The following is a 20,038-nucleotide window of genomic DNA, read 5'->3' on the forward strand; positions in this document are numbered from 1 at the left end:
ACTATAAACTATAATAAATCCTACTCTAAATTACAATAATTTTACCCTAAATTATAATAACCCTATTCTAAATTATATTTAAAATTAATCTAAATATTAAAAAGGAGTCTACTTCTACGTATAAACTGTGTATAACGGCTAAATAAAATACAATAACCCTATTCCCAACTATATTTAAAAATAATTTAAATATTAAGAAAAAGCCTACTTTTACGCGTAAACCGCATATAATAGCTAAGTAAAAGGCCGCATTAATAATAACTACTACTACTCCTCCTATTAACGAACTAATTAATAGTACAATTAATACTCCGCTAATATTAATCTAATAACCTATAAGATAATATTTAGGCCGAGAATTATATTACTAATAAATATTACCTTTACTAATAATATATTAATAATTAATAGTATAGAAAACCGACCGTACTTCTCTAATTATAATATTTATACTTATCCTTTACGTTTCGCTAATAAAATACCGGCTAAAAAGAAGGCCAACCAAATACCTATTAAATTTTATTAAGTAGAATTATAGGCTATATACCGTAACAAAATTAAATAAATTCCTTACATACTATAATAAAATTAAATTAATTCCTTCCTGATAGGGGAATCCCTGGAATCCCTGGATTACCCTACCTTACTATAGCTTAGACTAGCTGTGACAGCCCAGATTAGCTGGGCTGCCAGAGGCTTCCTTGCCGTGCCGTGCCGTGCCCAGTCTGGATACCCAGACTGCAGTGCCCGGGCCACTCTGTGGCCCGTGCTTAGGCTCAACCTCAACCGCACAGCATATCTACTGCGTGCAGACGGCTGGCTGGAAGCCTCCCTCTTTCGAATAACATCCTTCTTTTGCCTTCTGATACTACTGCTTCCTCGTGAACTGTACGGTATCTGGGCAATGTATTTATTTTGATTAACCTCCCGTATTACTTCCGGTAAAAAGGAAAGTTAATAGCTTAAGCCCTATTAAAACTAATAAAATAGTACTAGAAAGTTATAAAGCTATTTAAAGGTTAAGTATTAGGGGTTAATTATCTATTAACAATTTAGTTATAAATTAAGGTAAATTCAATATTATTATTATCCCCTATTATTACTCCTATTATTATCCCCTATTATTACCCCTATTATTATTCCCCTTCCCTATTCCCCTTCCCTATCCCCCTTCTCTATTCCCTTCCCTATCCCCTTCCTTATCCCCTTCCCTATTCCCTTCCCTATTCCTTTCTCTATTCCCTTCCCTATTCCCTATTCCTATTCCCTATTCCTATCCCTATTCCTATCCCCTATTCCTATTCCTTATTCCCTAATAATATTTTAATTCCTATTCCCACTTCCTATTCCCATCCATATTTCTATCTATTTTTATTTATTTTTCGTTCTATTCTCCTTTATATTTCTATTTTTTCTTAACCCATTTTCGTCCTATTCCCTCTACTTTTTTCTACCTATTTTACTACTTAAATTCTCTATTAATAATAATAGGAAGAATAATAACCTCTAATTTAATCTTCCAAATCCAATTCTCACTCTATTCCCCCGAAGGGTTATACTCTATTATTCAATACTACCAAAACCTTATATTCTATTACTCAATACCATTAGGACTTTACGTTCTATTACTTAATACTACTAGGACCTTACAAATAACCTCTATATAAAAGCTAAGAGTTACTAAAAAATACCAAGAACCTAACAAGCAAAACAATACTGCTAATAACCCCTAAATTATAATAACCAACTGAGTCTAAGAATTAAACTAATACCGCTAATAATAGTCTAAGAACTAAACTAATACCGCTAATAATAGCCTAAGAACTAAACTAATAAATTAATAATACTTAAACCTCAATACTTAAACTAGCCTAATAGCTTAAAAACTAAACTAATAAACTAATTAATAATTACACTCTAGGATTATGTAATAAAAATTATTATTAAAATTCGGGCTACAAGTACTGTAAGTTTCTAATAAACTAATAAACCAACTAACAACTACTCTCTAAAATTATATAATAAAAATTATTATTAAAACTCGGGCTATAAGTACCGCAAATTTTTAACAAACCTCTCAAACTTTATTATCTCTTTAATTATATAAATTATTATTACTAAGAAAGTAAACTATTAATTTGAAGAGTATCGGTACTACTATAAGTAATAGATTTTAATAAATAAAATACCGGCGAAGAAGAATCTTAATAAGGTACTGGCTAAAAGGGAAGCTAATAAAGTACTAACTAAGAAGGCTACCCCGTACGAATGCCCAACCGCTAAATAGAAGACCGAGCTAGCTATTAGGCTGTATATTTAGTATAGCGATTTAAAGGAACGTAGTTTTACGTTATTAAAGCGAATTTATTATTAGTTATCTATTTCTACCCTCTTAATTATATCCCCCTCCTCTACCCCCTAAATTATACCTCTAAATTATAAATTATATATAAAACCTAAACCGTTAGAAAATACTAATACTATATTAATTCTACTACCTATAAGCAAATAAATAATAATCCGAGCTGAGGCGGGTAAATAAATATAATACTATATACTATAAACCCAAGGATTCCCTTTCTATCCTTTTTTTCCTTTTTCTTTTCTTCTCCCTATAACTAATATAATTATTAATCTAAAGTAAGACTTTAACCTAACGGAAGGGTAAATTAATACTATATCCTTTAACTTACTACCTACGGGTAAATAGGATATATTATAAGTAGAGGCGGGTAGATAGTACGTTCCCTACTTAATTATAGGAAGAAAAAAGAAAAAAGGAAGGAAGTAGAAGTAAATTATATTATCCTAATCCTACCCCGGTTAATACCTTACTACCTAATTTACCTATAAATACTTTACAATCTTATTACAAAATTAATATATCTTATTAACCTCTCCTATAACTAAATTATCTATATTAAAATTATTTAATTAACCTTCCTCTTTATTTAAAGTAGCAATAATAACTAACTTCCAAACTACTCTCCGAACTTCCTTAAACTCGTCCTATATATCCTTATACTAGAATATAAAATTATATAGGCCAATAGTAACTAAAATAATATCCCTCTAACTTAAAATACTATATTCTTAATCTACCTAATAAATACGGAACTTCCTAACTAAAATACCCTATACAATCTCAACGTTAATTCGAAGCGAACTATAGTATTTATTAAACAACTCCTCCTTATTCTAAAAAATTCTATAGCCCTATTCCAATATATAATATTAAATACTATAATATAGGACTAATAATCTCTTTATTCCTAAATAACCCGTATCTTCTAAATAATACTAATTATTAAGGATTTGAAAATTATTATTAATAATATCGTTAAAAATATAAGAATTGTAGGCAGAACCTTCCTAACCTATATATAAATAAGTAAAGCGCCTATTTATATCAATAGCGCCTAAAACATTTTAGGTAGTAAAACCTTTATAAGTAATCTATATTAATACCTAATTAGTCTCTATATATATAATAAAGAGTTTCCTATCTATTATTCTAAAATAATTCCGGAAGTAAAAATACTATTTATTATCCCTCCAGATCCACAATTAAACTTCGGAATTAAGCTACATAATAAAAGTATTCGCTAATTTAAGGAAGTATTCTATAACATAGTAAAAAGCCTTATATAGTATAATAAATTAATTAATATAATAATATTAATAATAATATTAAATCTATACTAATTTATAAATAGTATTAAAACTATAACGAAACTTAATACCTAATATCCTCATCGATTTACCTTAGGCTAGTAGGCTAATACCTATAACGAACTTATATTTACTACTAAAATACCACCCCTCCCGCAGGCCGCTATAAATATAGAGCTAAAAATAAAAGGTATTGAAAATCTCCTTATATATACGAAATTCGTTAAAGAAAAGGTTATTTAATATCCGGAAGTAGGATTCTACCGCTAATATAAGAAATAAGGCGATTGTCTAATAGTAAATTAATTGGACTTTACTTAATAATATTAAGTTATACAATATAAAAATATATAGAATAATAATAGTATTAGAAATAGCGAACTATATTTGTATTTAAAAATCCTTATACTCTTCGTCCTTATCGTTGCGTACTATATTCAAAATTAGAAAGTCAACCGAATTAGGAAAATCGATAAAATTAATAAAATTACTATATAAATAAAGAAAGATAAAAGGATATAGAGGAGAAGGTTAATTTAAGTAAATTGGATAGTGGATAGCTATTTATTAATATAATAGTATTCAAAATTAACCAACTTCCAACTTTTCCGACATACATACATTAACAACAACAAAGCACTATAATACAGGGCATATATACTAAATATTAAAGTTCAACTGTAGTCCTTACTACATTACAGTTCAAAATTGAGGTATAGTATAGTAAGGAAATCGGTTAAGAATTAAAGGGATTCTAGCCCTCTAATTAATCAAATCGACGATTTAGAGAAAGTACAGGTAATTGCAGGTGGTTGTAGCGACCTACATGAAAATTAAGCATTTTTACTGAGAAATACCGAACACTACGCAGTTCAGTAAGCCAGTATGCTTACTGCGACCCGAACCCTGCAAATCTGAATACCCTCTAACTTTTTACTGTGGTAACGAACACGCCCAAAGTCAACAACATGGTCATCAAGGATCCAAACTGGGGCGGAGGGTAGCTCCGTGATCCGCAGCTCGGTCAGTGGCCAGATCGCAGCAAGGCTCGCTAGTAAGCAGGGGGATGCTTCAAGCTGCAGGTACCCCGTACTGTGTTCGAATGATCGGCCTGCCTGGGCTGACTGACGGGGAATTAGCGAAGCGAGGGAGCTTCTATGCCAAGTCTAGCCGTCTGTCTGCTCTCAGAAGCTTCCCTCTTGTTGGCAATGCTTTTCACTGTGCAATATGCCTTTTTGCTTACTACTCTCATCTCACTGTTTAGCCAATAAACGTGACCAAGTCCCCGAATTCGCAAGCAAAAAAAAAATTGCAACTCGCTGCTCTTTCTCGCCAACTCGCTTACTATCAGTTGCATTGTCCACTCTCATGTTCATGGGTTCACTTTACAAGGGTCCGGTACGTGGGTGGGTATGTCTTGTTGTTGGTTGCACCAGGTAGCTGGGCTTCTCCCTCCGATGGTTCAAGTGACTCCTTTTCCACGTTTTCTCACCTCCTCCTAAGCGTGTAAACGTGGCAATCTCCGATGTTTCTCCCTCGTGGCGGTCGGCCGCATAGATGTACATATGTTTCCCTGCAGCCAGACAGGAGTTTGAAGCTTGTTGAAAGTGCCAGAGACCGGTGACAACCAAGCGATGGAGGAGAAAGCGGCTATCATAGGTCCAAGGCTGCCCTGTTCGTTTCGAAACTTCTGGATGCCGTGCGGCGCAAACGAGAGCCTGTTCATGTTCCTTGGAACCAACCACAGCCCCAGCCAGGGCGCGCATCCGTAAAGCTGAACGGGTGACCGCATATGGCTGCCACAAATTGATGGACTCACGGAGTGCGAAAGGGGTCCTTGGAGGTCTGGTTCTGACAAGCACTGACGCAGTGTACCCGTTCACGAGAAAGAATATCTCGCTAATGCAGACAGGAGCGCAACCGACTCGGCCAAGGGTCAGGCATCGAGATACGGGTAAGCGTCGAAACGGCTGCCTTGACATTTTTTCCTGCAGAAGCCCACGATGGGATGATGCATAGGTTATGGTCCACTTTTAATCGTCATCCTCCATCAGGGCGGCAAGCTCGGCCTCTTCATCGGCCGTCAATAGCCCTTCACCATCGGGTTTCTCCTCCTCTGCAGGCTTGATAGGCTTCTTTTGCTCCTCGACGGCAGCATCTAGACTAGCCTTGTCCAAGGGCCACGTCCGGATGGTGCCATCAATGCTCACACTGCAAACGCGCTCGCTTGATCCGACGGAGCCCCTGAGAATGACCAGCTCGGTCACTTCGTCATAGTGACCCTCCAGGGAGCAGTAAAGTTTGCCTGAAGTCCGGTCCCAGACCTTGAGGTCTTCATCGCGTCCGGCCGTGATGACCCATTGATCTGTGACCGCCACAGCACGGACATGGTCGCCGTGCTCGAAAGTGTCGTCAGCAGTGAAGCCCTTGATTCTGGACAGACATTTGGCGGATCCGTCACCGCTCGCAGACCACAAGTCGGCCTCATCGCCGTCGTGATCGATGACCAGCTTATAGACGGTCGTCTCGTGCTCAAGAATGGTATGTCGCTCTGCTGCCGGGGTAGCAGGGTCAGGCTCCGCAAACTGCTCCCACCCATTTAAACGAATCTTCCAACGGCGGATGTGCGGGTCGCTGCTGGCACTGATGATACACAACTCATCCGGTGACGAAGAAGCAGGGTCGACGACCAGGTCCTGGATGCTGAGCATGTTCACCACGCTGTCCTGTAGCACATGAAGCTTGGAGCCGGTTGCAATGTCCCAAACAATGATCTTCTTGTCAGCACCACCACTGACCAGAACATCCTTTCCGCCCAGCCTTGCGCAAACGATGGCTTTGACGAAGTCCGAGTGACCAGCATATTTGCGGCCCGGAGCCTTGGTATCAATGTCCCAGGACCAGATGTTTTTGTCCCAGGCACCGGCAAAGACGGTCTTGTTGCCGGGGCCACCCACAGCTACACAACTGACGGGTGTCGTGGGACCGCGGTAGACTGTCTTTGTGTCTCCCTCACCATCGACCTGGACTCTCCGGACTGATCCGGCAGACTCGGCTACGAAGATGGCCGATGAGGGAGCACGGGGGTCAACAACGGCTCCAAGGATCTTGGACTTGAGTTTGATGGGGTTGCCATAGGTGTTCTTGGTTTTGGCTTCTCTCCTCTCTCTCTTCGCAATCTCCGCACTCCAAGATGTCAGGCTCTAGTTCATCTTGTTGACGTTAAGGGAACCCCTGGTTACTTACTCGGTCTCGAAGAAATGGCGTGGGTCTGAGGACTGCATTTTGATGCTTGAGGATGTCCAATGTTGACTTCTTCTGTTCAGCTCTGGTGAAGGCGGTGGGTGATTGAATGGTTCCTACTGTGCTCTCTTCTTGAATATAGCAACTTCTTCTGATTTGTAAGTAAGTGGCCGCCTAGAGGTAATGACGGGAGTGGATGGTGTTCCAGATGATTCGAAGTCAACAGGCAGACAATTAGAGCGATAAGTGGTGTTAGCGGCCTGTTAAGAAATGCAGCTATAGAAAGGGCCATTCTTAACAGCCAGCCCTACGGCCGCGGGAGGAGCTACCCCTATCCAACATTTGGCGGGGAAGTTCAGCGCCCAAGTGGAATGAGTGGGTCCTGAGTATACTACGCAGTACTCGCTGCCGTGGGGATGACAATGGTGGGGCACGATACCTAAGTTGCTAGCGCGTGCTGTAAATTGAAAACGCGCTCGACGCGTCTTTCCATCTTGTAACTTACACGCCGTTTACCACTTTACCTACCCTTCCTCTTTTTTCTTCCCTCTTCCCTCTTTGCGGCTGAAGAACCTGGAAGGGAATGAATGGTCCCAGGGTAAATACACTCAGCCATCTCTCAACATGACCACCCTCATCGCATCCCGACCACGGTCACGACCCGCCCATCCCCCGGGAGCAACATACTGCGCCTACACCCCCGATGGCACCAGACTGGTGACGGTCGGGTCCAACAACACCACCAGACTCTACAAGACGGGCTATGAAGGCGAGCCCACGAATATCGACGACTGCCAGGAACAGAACCTTGCCCTTGCCACCAGCAACAACTACTTTGTGGCCGGCTCCGAAGACGGTACCGTCAGCTTGTACTCCCTCGACACTAATGCCTTCGACCGTTTCCTTCTGCGAACCTCTCTCCCAGTCCGCGATGTCGCCATATCCCCAGACCACCAGTGGTGCGCTGTTGCCAGCGACGAGCTTACAGTGAGGCTGGTTGGAGTGCACGACAACACCCAGCTCCGTACCCTCAAAGAACACGGAAAGCCGACAAAACACTTGACCTTCGATCCCAAGGGCAGCTTGCTCGCGCTATCATGTACCGACGGCGTCATATACATATACTCTTTGACTGCCGAACACCCAGAGCTGATTCGCAAGGTGGATGGTGTCATTGGCAGGCTAGAGACAGAGTCCGAAGCCTCGTCAAGGGCGGTCTGGCACCCCGATGGTCGCGCCTTTGCCGCACCCACTCCTACACGAGACATTCAGGTTATTTCCAAGAACGACTGGGAAAAGCAGCGGGTCTTTAAGAGCGGTCACGACGGAGATATCACGGCCCTGTCTTGGTCGCCCAACGGTGCCCTGCTCGCCTCGGCTGGCAAGGACAAGAAGCTTCTGATCTGGTCAACGAAAGACCAGAGTGTCATCGCAAGATACGAATATCCCAATGTTACCGATATCTGCTGGCATCCCACCAAAAACCTTGCTTCATTCACAACCTCCGACGGAGAGCTTTACATTAGCCCCGACTTCGTCCCGGAGCAGTTCGCCTCTCTTCTCAGGCTACCCAAGCAGCCCGCCCCCTTTATCCACGACCCTCTCACCGAACTATCCAACAACACCCGCCGCTTAGAAGTCAGTGGTCCTAAGCCCGACGCTCGCCCACGCAGAGACTCCGTGGACGCCGATCTCGATGACCTCCTGGACGAAAACTACGGCGACGACGACGATTTCGTGGTGGACGATGACGGCGCAGGATACACCCTCAACGCGGGCCGCAAACGCCCAGCCGAAGACGATGCGATCTACGAGAGTCACACTGCCAAGCGTGGCAACTTTGTCCAACCGCAACACCATCCCTCCTTCCAACCTGGATCGACGCCATGGCGCGGCAACCGGAAATATCTCTGCTTGAACCTGATCGGCTTTGTCTGGACCGTTGACCAAGACTCTCACAATACCGTAACCGTCGAGTTTTACGACCACGAGTTCCACAGAGACTTCCACTTTACCGATACCTTCCTCTACGATAAGGCCTGCTTGAACGACAAGGGCAGCCTTTTTTCGTGCCCACCCAAAGAGGATGGCTCCCCAGCTGTGGTCTTTTACCGCCCCCATGAGACCTGGACGCAAAGAAATGATTGGCGCATACAGCTGCCCAAGGGTGAGGCGGTGCTGGCCATGTCGCTGAGTGATTCATATATTACCGTGACAACGACGGGCAACTATGTGAGGATATACACCCTTTTCGGCATTCCCGTGAGGGTGTACAGACCCAAGAGCACACCGATGGTTACGTGCGCTAGTTGGAGGGACTACGTCCTGACTATGGGGAACGGGCCTGTGGGTGCGGACGGTATGTCGCGCTTGCTGTATACCATTGAGAACATCAAGCGGGATGAAGTTTGTCAGAACGAAGACACCGTCGCCCTTCCTGAAGGCGCGACAGTGAAGAGCGTCTTCTTTTCTGACAATGGCGTACGTCTTCGTCCCTCTCTCCCTCTTCCCTTGTATCTTACCCATCCACTAACATCCGGTCCAGGACCCCTGCATTTACGACTCAACCGGCACCCTCCTCACGCTCCTTCACTGGCGCCGTCCATCCCGGGCCGTATGGGTGCCCCTCCTCGACACCCGTCTCCTCCCGCGTCTCGCCTCCGGCCGCAAAAAGGAATCCTATTTCCCCATCGCTGTCGCCGACCACAAATTTCACTGCATCATCCTCAAGGGTGGCGACCAATACCCCTACTTCCCTCGCCCCTTGCTTTCCGAATTCGACTTTGCCGTACCCCTCACCTCCGCGAAGCCCAAGAAGCAATCCAAGAAAAAGAAGACACGTAGTGGCGACGATTCTATGGACGTTGACGGTGAAGACGAGGAGGACAACGATTTCTCTGCATCAGAAGCCGACGACTCTGATTCCGAAAACAACGCCGATCCCCTAACAACCAAGGAATCCCTTCCCTTAACCCAATCCTTCCTTCTCTCATCCCTGCGCGCCGCGCAGCTCTCGGACATGCTCGAAAGCTCCCGGTCCACGGCCTCGCAGCGCGCCGCGCTGGCTAGGCTGGAGCTTGATATCGACAAGACTCTGCTGCAGCTGCTGGCGATTGAGTGCCGCGAGGGTGAGGATAGGGGGATGAGGGCACTGGAGGTGGTGAAACTTATGAAAGACAGGACGGGGCGGATGATTGAGGCGGCGGGTAAGGTCGCGGAAAGGTATGGAAGGAGAATATTAGGGGAGAAGATCAGAGAGGTGGGTGAGAGGAGGGTGGCCGGGGAGGACGAGAGTGAAGGGGAGGAGGAGGAGGATCCTTTTGCTTAGAGAGTTATGTGGAAGTATCGTGGGCGGGCATGAAGTGTGAGCACTCTTTTTATTGGTGTTGCTAAAGCCATGGCTTTTGCTTTTTTTTTTCCTACATGTGCATCAAAAATTACGCTCGGAGGTGGTGTTTGGAAAAGGTGGTTCCACTAGCAGATTCTTGCATTGCTTCAGGGTCCAACAGAGACGGGAGAAATATTATACCGCTCTTAAATCTTGCTTCTTTGCTATCATCCATTGTTGTGATAGAACATACTACTAACTGCTACCACTCAGTTGACAATTTACCAACGATACTGTCAGTGTGATATTTGTATGTACTGCTTGTTTCCACGCCCGTTCGCCTAGTATCACATTCACGTTCCATCCCATTTATTGTATACCACTGCCCACCCTTTAGTGATGTGAACTAAAATGACCAAAAACAGCAAGCGAAGTATTGGGTTCCTATTTCCCCCCCAGATGGGATAGGTACCTCTAGGTAAATAGGTGGGTAGGTACCTACCTAGGTAATGGAAATGAATTGACTCGCTTCGTTAAGCCGTTATCCAATCCGCCCAGCCGATTGTGATGATTTTTTTTATTTTTTTTTCCCCTTTGCTTTTTGAAACAAAAGAAAGCATTGTAAAGCAAACAGATATATATATATATGTGTGTGTGTACATGTGTGTGTGTTTGGTAATGATACATATGTACGTAGGCAGAGCAGGCACTATACTAGAAGTTCGCAGACAGGTAGGTATCCTGTCTACTATGTAGGTGGTGTACTACGTAGACAACGACTAGGAGCATTCGTGGTTAACGAAAGGATAAGAAAGGAAAGAAAACCAAAAGTACAGCAAAGTAATGTAAGTAGAGCAAAGCAATCATAACCGCCCTACTTGCTAGTCTAACTTACTACGTATGTAGTCACCTCACCTCACCTTACATAGGTACTCAACCTTGAACCTTGACCGGAGATCGGCGACATGGTTTGGGGGTTTAGGGAATCCGGGCCTGGTCTGGTCTGGTCTGGTCTGGTTGCCCTAGCTTGCTTGCTTGCCTGAATTTAGTATAATATTAGATCACGGGGTTCATTGATGGACCGTTCCGCGCCCGTCCGTCTGACGGGGAGACCAGGCGGCATCCAGCATCAAATCTGTCTCTCCGTCGCTCGCCGGCTCTGCGATAATGGATGATGGATGATGGATGATGATCCACCCACAAGCGAGGTCTTGGGACCTAGTATAGACCCTGGGACCTGGAGACTTAACGGGTGTTGCTTGCTACCCTATTTCTAGGTAGAGGTTAGTCTAGTTACAGACAGATTATGTAGTGCACAAGATCAGGTAAGGTGCCACGGCAGGTTCCGCATATTGTAGAGGTACCGAGGCCTGTATCCTGCCAGGTACATCACCCTACGTCCAGCCATGTATGTACATTAGATGCCGCCGTGCACGTCGTGGTACATATTGTACATACGTAGGTATGCTCCGGCGTATGGAGGTACATAGGGAGTATGTATGTGCACTACTATGTAGAGGCACGGGGTAGGTAAAGTCCGAGCTAACATCGAGCTTGAAGTATGTAGGTAGGTAGGTACTGCGTACATAGGGAAGTATAGTTATTTAGGGCAGTGATTGATCGACGACAGAACGACGGGATATGCATTGACTATTCAGGGGTAGGCTGTAGGTTGTAGTGTATCGATACAAGTGTACTTGGGCTTGTACCATAGTAGACTAGGTAGGTGGTGGGCATGGGATCACCTAGGTGGTAGGGATCAAGGAACACAGCTGAGGTCTGGGGTCCGAATGTCCCGGAGAGATAGATATATATCACCAGACATTAATCATGCGTATCGTACGTAACCATCAACGCCTGTCTGGTTTGTGATGTGAGATGGGCAGGTGATTATGCGGTTCGGGTGTCTTGGAGTGCTAGTAGGTCGTATCTTTGTAGCATCTCCATCATCTCTTCAGGCCATGGTGTGTCTTGCTTGAAACAGGCTGAGAACAAGCTCAAGGAGGTGCTGACATTGAATTGTGGTAGAGGTGCTGTTGGTTCTCACATGAGCTTTCTCGTAAAGCGACGGGACCCCAGGACCTGAAAGAGAGATGCGGTGGATGCAGATATGCATCTGTCACGTACGGGGAGGCCAAGAAGCTACAGACATGACATATGGAAATAAACAAGATCGAACAACACCCACACACACACACACACACACACACACACAACCTCGAATGACTCGAATGAACAGGAACTGATGGGTAGAGTCTCCCAGCGAGTTACTCCGTGGATGAATTCCCGGAGATTTGGTGAGGTTTCTCCAAGAATGATCGTTAGGACTTTCGCCCGGGTAGGTATAAACCGCGCATAGGTAATGGCGCGAGAGAGCGACTATTTGGCCCCAAGTGACCGTAGCTCGAGCCGGCGTACCTCTATGTAGGTACGTGGAGGTAGGTTTGTAAATGACCCTGATTGATCGACTTATAGCGGCCCCTGCCATTAATTCAAATCCGGGTTTGGACTGGGGTTTCAGAGATTGGCAGGGCTGATTAGTGCTGTCAAGGAGGGGGGTAAGTACACTACTAGTTCTGGGGTACTCCCAGCGGGCATCCTGTCGTCCGAAACGGGAGCCAATTTCTATCCGCTTGGCGATGACGGAGTACGTACGGTGGTTCAGGGTGTGGGAGGGGTCGGTGCAAGCTGAAGTGAAGAATGAAGACAGGAAGATGAGAAGATCGAATCTGGAGATGGACGGGTTGGGAAACTGAAAGTCAGCAGTTTCAGGTCGCTTACAGTAGTGTGTGGTGTTTAATTGTTAGTGCAATGCGTGCCTTCCTCTTGCGGGCGACGGGAAGAGGAACAAGTGACCAAAACGAGGGGTGGATCGGCATCGGCGACATAAGAGGATCGGAATCCAATATCGGCCTCTTCCATTTCTGGTACTATGTTCGACTTGTCCAACCACCGAAGCTGAACTAAAGCCTTGTCCATTTCATCATCATCATCATCATCATCATTTTCTCTCTGCCTTTCTCAGTGAATAAAAAAAAAGCCCAAAAAGCATGATGGCCCCCACGAACTCCCCTATGGAGATCGCATATAATAGTATATGCCACCTGAAACTTAGTAAGCGGAAGTTTGCTTGCCTATGGATGGACCCCATAATGCTGTTTGGGATCATTAGCATGATTCCGACTCCATGCAGCCGCCGCGGAAACCGGTTCAACCTGCCGTTTTCCTATCTCCATCTGCCCCCCTCTCATGAAATGTTCAGAAAAATTTCCGAGCACACCTACTATTCAATGCCTCGCGGTACGGTGGTCATTCACCACATCTCTCTCTCCATACTCCACAGGGCGCTGAACTGAACTGTCAGGAGATGCCCTCAAGACCATTTTGGTGTAACTTTGTCAAGTCTCGAATCTTGCGCGGACGGGGTTTCCCCGATGAGGGGGAAAAAAAAAGGGAAAAAAAAAAAAAAAAAAAAAAACAGAGAACAGCAACTCTGTCCGGATGATGGCAGCCAAGTGGGTGTCGGGATGTTTCCAAATGGAGGTCAGGGTCATTCATTCACGGTGGTCATGATAATCATCCATCGGAAATGGCTGCTACGAGCCAAGACTGGCCAAGCGCGTGTCCCTATCCGATCCGCTGCCCTACGCAAATGAGGTGCATGAACTTATGAAGAGGGAGCGTGGGAGGGCACGCAGGGCCGTTTGGGTTCCCTCCTTCATCGCGCCGATAGGTTTGTGAGAATCGCGGTTACATACGACAGGAACAAGAACTCTGGAACAGGAAGTGCTGCAAGTGAACTGGTTATGGAAGCTATGGTGATACTCAATGCAGTGTCCTGCGCGCCGGCATCATTCAGCATTCTTTTCGGTCGTGGTTCCATTCTTCCTCCCCGGGGACATTCATTCCTTTTCCAACCTGAACCAAAACAAATGTTGCTGGAACGTGATTGAAGAGAGGTTCCAGATGTTTTTGAGCTTCTTTTTTTCGATCCTTTTTGCGTGCGTGGAAGGGATGGCTTATCTCTAGAAGGATGGGTTTTGTTTGTGCCATTTATGTACACAATGTACCTCGAATCTGGCCCACGATTCCATCGAGTGCCGATCAACATGTTCATCAGGGCCGTTTGATCTGGAATCCCCCCCTCCCTCGGCCGTGTGGTCTTGTCTCTCTCTCGTTTATGGGTTTAGGCTGCGATTGGCCGTGTTTCAACGCCTCTTCCATTTCCATTTCTCTATGCATCATGCGAGCCGTGCTCCGAGTTCCTGACTGATTGACCTTGCCTCCTGCCTTTTCCCTCCCGTCTTCACCTCGGAATCAGGGCTTCAGAGGGGGGGGCTCAGAGGGGGGTTCTATTGCCAATTTGCATGTTCCTGATACCGAGTGTATGGAGGGAATTGGACTTATAGGACTGCGGGTAGGTTAGCTGCTTAATAGCTGCATACTTGCCGGCGGCGTGACCATGTCTGGAAATTGTTGTTGTAAAACGAAGACTTCCTGAGCCGGCTGGTCGGGTACCTGTTCAGACTTCAGAGTCAACATCGTCTGCGGAGGTTCAGAGACACACTGCAGGGGGGAGACGGCAGTAAACTGAAGTGCCTGAGCGTTGGGCGGCGGCATTGATCTGTGCTGTGCTGTGCTTGTGGAAAGTACAAGCGAGGTACTGTACTAACTGCATGACACACTGAAGTATGTCTCAATTATTAGTGAAGCACTTTGAAGCTATTCCCCTCAAGTCACGGCCATTCATTCTTTCCGCCATTCGACAGCTGTTCCGGGCTACAGGACTCGAGCTGCACAGGCAAGGGCGCTGCACAAAGACGCCCGATTCCACTTGAAGAAGAAGGCGTCTTGGGTTCTTCTGCTGCACATTCTTATGCACACGTTGAACGCAGCCGCAAAGTACTTACCTACTTATGCAAACGTGCCTGTAAGGGCGCAGATAGGCTTGGTGGATGCTTGTTTGATTTTCCATGCAACAGCGGCCAGTGCTTCCATTTGGAGTCTATTGCCTCCGTTCAGCATCCATCGAATCCCGGAGGAACAGCGGCCCCTGAATTCCATATAACCTTCGTGTCCATTGGCCTTGTCAACGTCATCGTTGTCCAAGACTCTTTTAGGTTGGTCGACCAAGTCAACAATCCTTCGTGGGTACATCTGCTTGTACACGTTCCTACGACTTTGTGGTCTCTTGCGCGAGATAGCCTGGTAGCCTCTCCATACCTACCCAGCCTAGCTAGGTACATACATGTACCTATCCACAAGGGGGTTTGATGACTTGGCCGAGTTAGCCCAGAGGAGTCCCGTCGACGACAAGGAGCCGTCGTGGTCAGGCCCCCGGGTCTCCCTTGTGGTGCTTGGCCCAGGAAGTCGTTCCCCCAGATTGACCACCGACCAAGCTCCCGCCGTTGAGCCAATCAACCGGCTGCTTTGGCCCTCCCACGGTTCTCTATGGTCCTCCACCAGCTTGCCCACTTCCTGGACATCGATTCGTAGATTCGACACAATTGTTCCCGCCCCCGTTTCGAGGTCGACCACCGGTTCCTTTTAGCCCCCGAGTCGACTCCGTTCTCCGTCCTTGTCGCGCCACCGACCGGCAGCAGAGGAGCGAGCGCTCGAGGAAGAGAAAAAAAAAACAAATGTCTTTTCGCTCCACTCTCCGACAACTCACTAGCCCCCGACCGTGCCCGCTGCCGACCCATCAAACCAGCAAGGACTAGAAGTCCACTTTCTTCCACCAGGTTTCTAATCCGAGCCGACCATCTCCCGTTTACCCCCCCCCCCCCCCCCCCCCCCCTCCTCCCTCCTCCTCCCCACGCCATCTCCGTTCGCCCAACTCGTCCTTCTCCCTCCCTCCCTGCTGCTTGCTCATTCCCACCACAAGCAAGACAGACGGACATTCTGGTTGTCTGCCACCGACGCTTCTCGATCGACTTCCCGGCCGCCCACCGCCCACCGCCCCCGGCTGCAGAACGAGAACCCCATTGTCTGGGACAGCTTGGGTCCACGACTTGCATCAAGGCTACCGGCTACCTGTTACCACGCCCATTGTCTTGGTCACTCGCACAGGATCCAACAACTGCCGTCTTGAAATAGCACTTTAAGCGGGTCCTGGCCACACGCTACGGGAAAAGAACAGGAGACAGACACAAGCCTCAAACCTCTTGACGAGTCGCCGTCGCGAACACAGGCATAGACAAAAAAGTTAGCCTCGACACGGTGGGGGACTTTCTTGACTGAATTGACGCGCAACGAACCATCAGCTTCTTTTGCGCCACGCGATGAGGTATGCTAATATCCCCCTCCTCTCCATGTCTTCTGGGATGCTCGCTGCGCAAACAATGTGCAAGCGAGGTAGAATGGACTCTACATGGGCGAAGTGGCCCGGGGTCTGCCGTCTATCGGCCGGCCTATCATCCGGTCTATCGCCGGCTTCCCTTTCACTACACGGAGCACACCCCGCATGTGTCATCCGAGGTCCGGTCCGGAGTGCTGGACTGGATGGAACATATCTTTTCCATCTCAAACTCTTCTCATGTTACTTCGTTGCGCTTTGCTGACACGGCTGTCGCCCACGTACAGTGCAGATGGCTACCGCAACTGAAAGCGCACCGAGAAACCACCTGGCCGACAAGCCAGAGAACTCAATGGGTGGAAGAAACCTATCGATCATCACACCAACCATCCAAATGTCGGCTCCCCCGGGCGACCCAATGGATATCACCTCCAGCAATAGCAACAGCAGCAGCAACAGTAACAGCAGTAGCATCAACAACAACAACGCTACCATGGCAGCTCCAAGTAATTCGGATTCCCTACCGCCGCCCAAGAGCCCGGTCGAGGATACATTAAACGCCCAGGCAGCCCCCAATGGCCGACCGCAACTGTCATCCGCAAACGATCAATTGTCTCCCGATAACATCATCATGCCAGCACCGGCTGCCGCTGCCCCCGCGGTTCACCAGCCCAAGATTGTTCAGACGGCCTTCATCCATAAGCTATATAACATGTTGGAGGATAAGTCGATACAGCATCTGATATCGTGGTCACCCACCTCTGAGAGCTTCGTCATGCAGCCGTCGCAAGAGTTCTCCAAGGTCTTGGCGTAAGTTGGAAAATCACGACCAGCTCTGGACTGAACCAGATCGCTAACAGCCAGCAGTCAATACTTTAAACATACCAACATTTCCTCTTTCGTTCGCCAGCTCAACATGTACGGATTTCACAAAGGTAAGGAGTCTCCCGATGTAGCTGGTTACCAACAGTCACTAACATGGTCAAAAAGTGAGCGATGTCTTCCACCATGGAGCTCCAGACGCTACCATTTGGGAGTTCAAGCATGGCAACGGCAACTTTAAACGCGGAGACCTGGTTAGCTTGCGGGAGATTAAGCGTCGAGCTTCTCGGCATTCTCTGGTACATAGAGAGTACAGCAACAACCAGAAGGCTCCGCCATCACAACCAGGTACCCCGGCCGAGCCTATGCCTCCCATGCAGGAAGTTCAAGGAGGAGATCCTCGGCTGAACAATATCGAGCATACTCTATATGATCTCAGCACTCGACTTCAGCGGCATGAAGAGAACGCCCAGTTCATGCATATCAAGCATCAGGCCATTCTGGACACGGTATCGCGTTTGCTTCAGTTCAACCATGACCTTTCCCGGGCCGTTCTTGCTCTTGCCCCTTCTCCTGACAACCCGATACACCACGACGGTAAGTCCTTTACTTGGAAGAAGGCGGGTGACCGGAATTCTAATTTGCTTTCCAGTATCGTCTTTGCAAGGGCAGGTTCAGCGCCAGATGGAGGAGTTCCGCTCGCTAGATGAACCTCACGGGTCGGTCTTCGCTAGTACCCGTCCTTACTTTTCCAATGTGGAGAATGCCCCCGTATCACCGCGGCAGATGCCCCAAGACGACCCGCGAAGATCTGGCTCTACTTTGACGGTTCCCGGTCAACCACCTCGGCTTCCAACCTACAACAATTATCGTCCTGCCGTCCCTTCTAATCTGTCAATAAGTACTCCGGGTCGTAGGCCGTTTGGCTCTACTAGCGGCAACTCGACAGGGACATCGCCATCTTCCCTCCGCCCGCACCCGCCGCCTCCACCTTCGCATCCGCTGTCGAGCGTTGACCTGCACCCGGGCTTGCCTAGGAGACATACCTCTGCTGACATCCGTGCTGCCGGCTGGCAAGGCAATCCTCCTCCTCCTAACCCTCCTCCAACCTTCTCTGGCCCACCATCCTCGCAATGGCCTTCGTCGCCAAATCGTCCTGGGTTGTCCGAAGACCAACGTATTCGCGATTCGTTTTCACAATACTCTCTACAGTCTGCTTCGCATCCTCGTTCCAGGCCAGCGTCGCCGCCGCCCCCTCCGACCTTCTCTACTAACGGTGGAGGGGACACTTTTGGGAATTGGTCTTGGAACTCGGCTGGCCGTGATAACAAGAATCTTTCGGTGAGGGATCACTCGGCACCGCCCACGAGGAGAGGAAGCATGGCCCATATCCTGAACCCAACCGATACTGCGGAAAGAGACGACGAGGACGAGGATCCCCGAGGCGATGAAGACCGCAAACGAAAACGTCTTATTTGAGGTTGCCAAAACGCATCTTGAGACGTTATGTTGTGCATATTATCCTTTTTATCATCATGTTGAAACGACCTTCTCAAACATCGACTGCATGTGCAACACCATCCGAACCAAATGCAGAGGATTCAACCGCGAGATTTCAGGGTATAAGTTTTTGTCAGCATCTTGAAATTGGAAATTTTTCAAGGAAGTAAAAAGCATCAGAGACGTCGAACACAGCGTCTAATAAACCACCACAACCAACCACCGTTACCCTCCTCCTCCTCCTCCTTGTCATTAATCAAAGTATTTTCCACTATACCAAAACACATTCGGACTGATCGTACCGCCATCATTTTTCTTTTTTCTTGTTTCCTTTGCTAGATCATCTGTTCCTTTTACTTGCGGTGGATCCAGGAGATGCCGTTGGATAGTTATTGGATACCTACACTACTAAACCGACCTAATACTTGCGTGGCAACTCTGAAATTCATGGCTGTCTCCTCCAAACTCTTTTTTTTTCCCTTTTCATCTATATTCTATCTTTTCTTGTTGTTCGCTTTGCATTACTCATGGGGAGGGATGGGGAAGCATGGTAAAATGGACGGAGGCAGTACGGCTGACGGCGGGTCGGGAATTTGGCGAGATATGGTATTTCCCGAAAAAAACTGGAGCAGTCAGTGGGAGTGAGATTGGTAGAAGCTACCTGTTGTTCACCCCACCGACCTTGACAGCGAGGCTCTCCAAACGAGCGGGTGTAGTAATTTACCAGTAGTATAGTGCTACAAATAATCGAATCAAGAATAAAGTACCTAACTAGGGCGGCTGTTACAGAATGACGACGCAAATGGCTATTCAAGGATGTGAGCTGCCAGTACTTCCCAGGCATATCTGGGCTGTGTGTCGCTCTCAAACGTAACACTGCCACTGCAGTTTCCACGACCACAACCATCAGTCGTGTGCCTACATACTCTGTCCTTGACATCCATCGATCAACTTAATCCGGGACTGGCCAGGTTACCTTGAGACAGAACCGACACTCCACCTCAGAGCACCGCGGACAGCGGCTTTTGTGTGCATTCCGGTGAACATGACACCGATATCGGCACTATACGAAGGGCGATGACGTAACGAAGAAAAGACATGGACAGCAACACTCAGGCACCGGCCTCCGAGGGGAAATCCCTCCGTTTGGCCGCCCGTGCGGCTCGTAACAGCTGCCG

General features: G+C 47.1%; 3 protein-coding genes across 3 annotated transcripts; 2 read left to right on the top strand and 1 right to left on the bottom strand.

The window, feature by feature from the left end:
• Window positions 1–4,749: 4,749 nt before the first annotated feature.
• On the bottom strand, window positions 4,750–7,106 carry NCU08485 (WD repeat protein). The gene is made up of 2 exons (XM_958063.3): window positions 6,919–7,106; window positions 4,750–6,858 (listed from the first exon to the last, which is right to left on the bottom strand). Exons 1-2 carry the CDS (start codon window positions 6,954–6,956, stop codon window positions 5,706–5,708), a joined length of 1,191 nt encoding a protein of 396 aa, XP_963156.3. The 5' UTR covers window positions 6,957–7,106; the 3' UTR covers window positions 4,750–5,705.
• A 303-nt stretch (window positions 7,107–7,409) lies between these two features.
• On the top strand, window positions 7,410–10,528 carry mus-27 (mutagen sensitive-27). Its single transcript, XM_958062.2, has 2 exons — window positions 7,410–9,396; window positions 9,461–10,528. Exons 1-2 carry the CDS (start codon window positions 7,540–7,542, stop codon window positions 10,241–10,243), a joined length of 2,640 nt encoding a protein of 879 aa, XP_963155.1. The 5' UTR covers window positions 7,410–7,539; the 3' UTR covers window positions 10,244–10,528.
• Window positions 10,529–16,039: 5,511 nt separating this feature from the next.
• Window positions 16,040–19,647, top strand: hsf-2 (heat-shock transcription factor-2). The gene is made up of 5 exons (XM_958056.3): window positions 16,040–16,529; window positions 16,826–17,348; window positions 17,406–17,473; window positions 17,529–17,957; window positions 18,013–19,647. Exons 2-5 carry the CDS (start codon window positions 16,831–16,833, stop codon window positions 18,837–18,839), a joined length of 1,842 nt encoding a protein of 613 aa, XP_963149.3. The 5' UTR covers window positions 16,040–16,529; window positions 16,826–16,830; the 3' UTR covers window positions 18,840–19,647.
• The last annotated feature ends 391 nt before the right edge of the window (window positions 19,648–20,038 follow it).

The sequence above is a fragment of the Neurospora crassa genome, linkage group II, assembly GCF_000182925.2.
Source record: "Neurospora crassa OR74A linkage group II, whole genome shotgun sequence".
NCBI lineage: Eukaryota > Fungi > Ascomycota > Sordariomycetes > Sordariales > Sordariaceae > Neurospora > Neurospora crassa.

What these genes read in the sequence shown, in the direction of transcription:
- mus-27 (XM_958062.2), top strand. Translation starts at nt 7,540, where the DNA reads ATGACCACCCTCATCGCATCCCGACCACGGTCACGACCCGCCCATCCC. An exon ending in TCTTCTTTTCTGACAATGGC is followed by an intron (nt 9,397 to 9,460) that starts GTACGTCTTCGT and finishes CATCCGGTCCAG; the next exon opens with GACCCCTGCATTTACGACTC.
- NCU08485 (XM_958063.3), bottom strand. Translation starts at nt 6,956, where the DNA reads ATGCAGTCCTCAGACCCACGCCATTTCTTCGAGACCGA. An exon ending in CGCCATTTCTTCGAGACCGA is followed by an intron (nt 6,859 to 6,918) that starts GTAAGTAACCAG and finishes GACATCTTGGAG; the next exon opens with TGCGGAGATTGCGAAGAGAG.
- hsf-2 (XM_958056.3), top strand. Translation starts at nt 16,831, where the DNA reads ATGGCTACCGCAACTGAAAGCGCACCGAGAAACCACCTGGCCGACAAG. An exon ending in CATGTACGGATTTCACAAAG is followed by an intron (nt 17,474 to 17,528) that starts GTAAGGAGTCTC and finishes ATGGTCAAAAAG; the next exon opens with TGAGCGATGTCTTCCACCAT. An exon ending in CAACCCGATACACCACGACG is followed by an intron (nt 17,958 to 18,012) that starts GTAAGTCCTTTA and finishes TTTGCTTTCCAG; the next exon opens with TATCGTCTTTGCAAGGGCAG.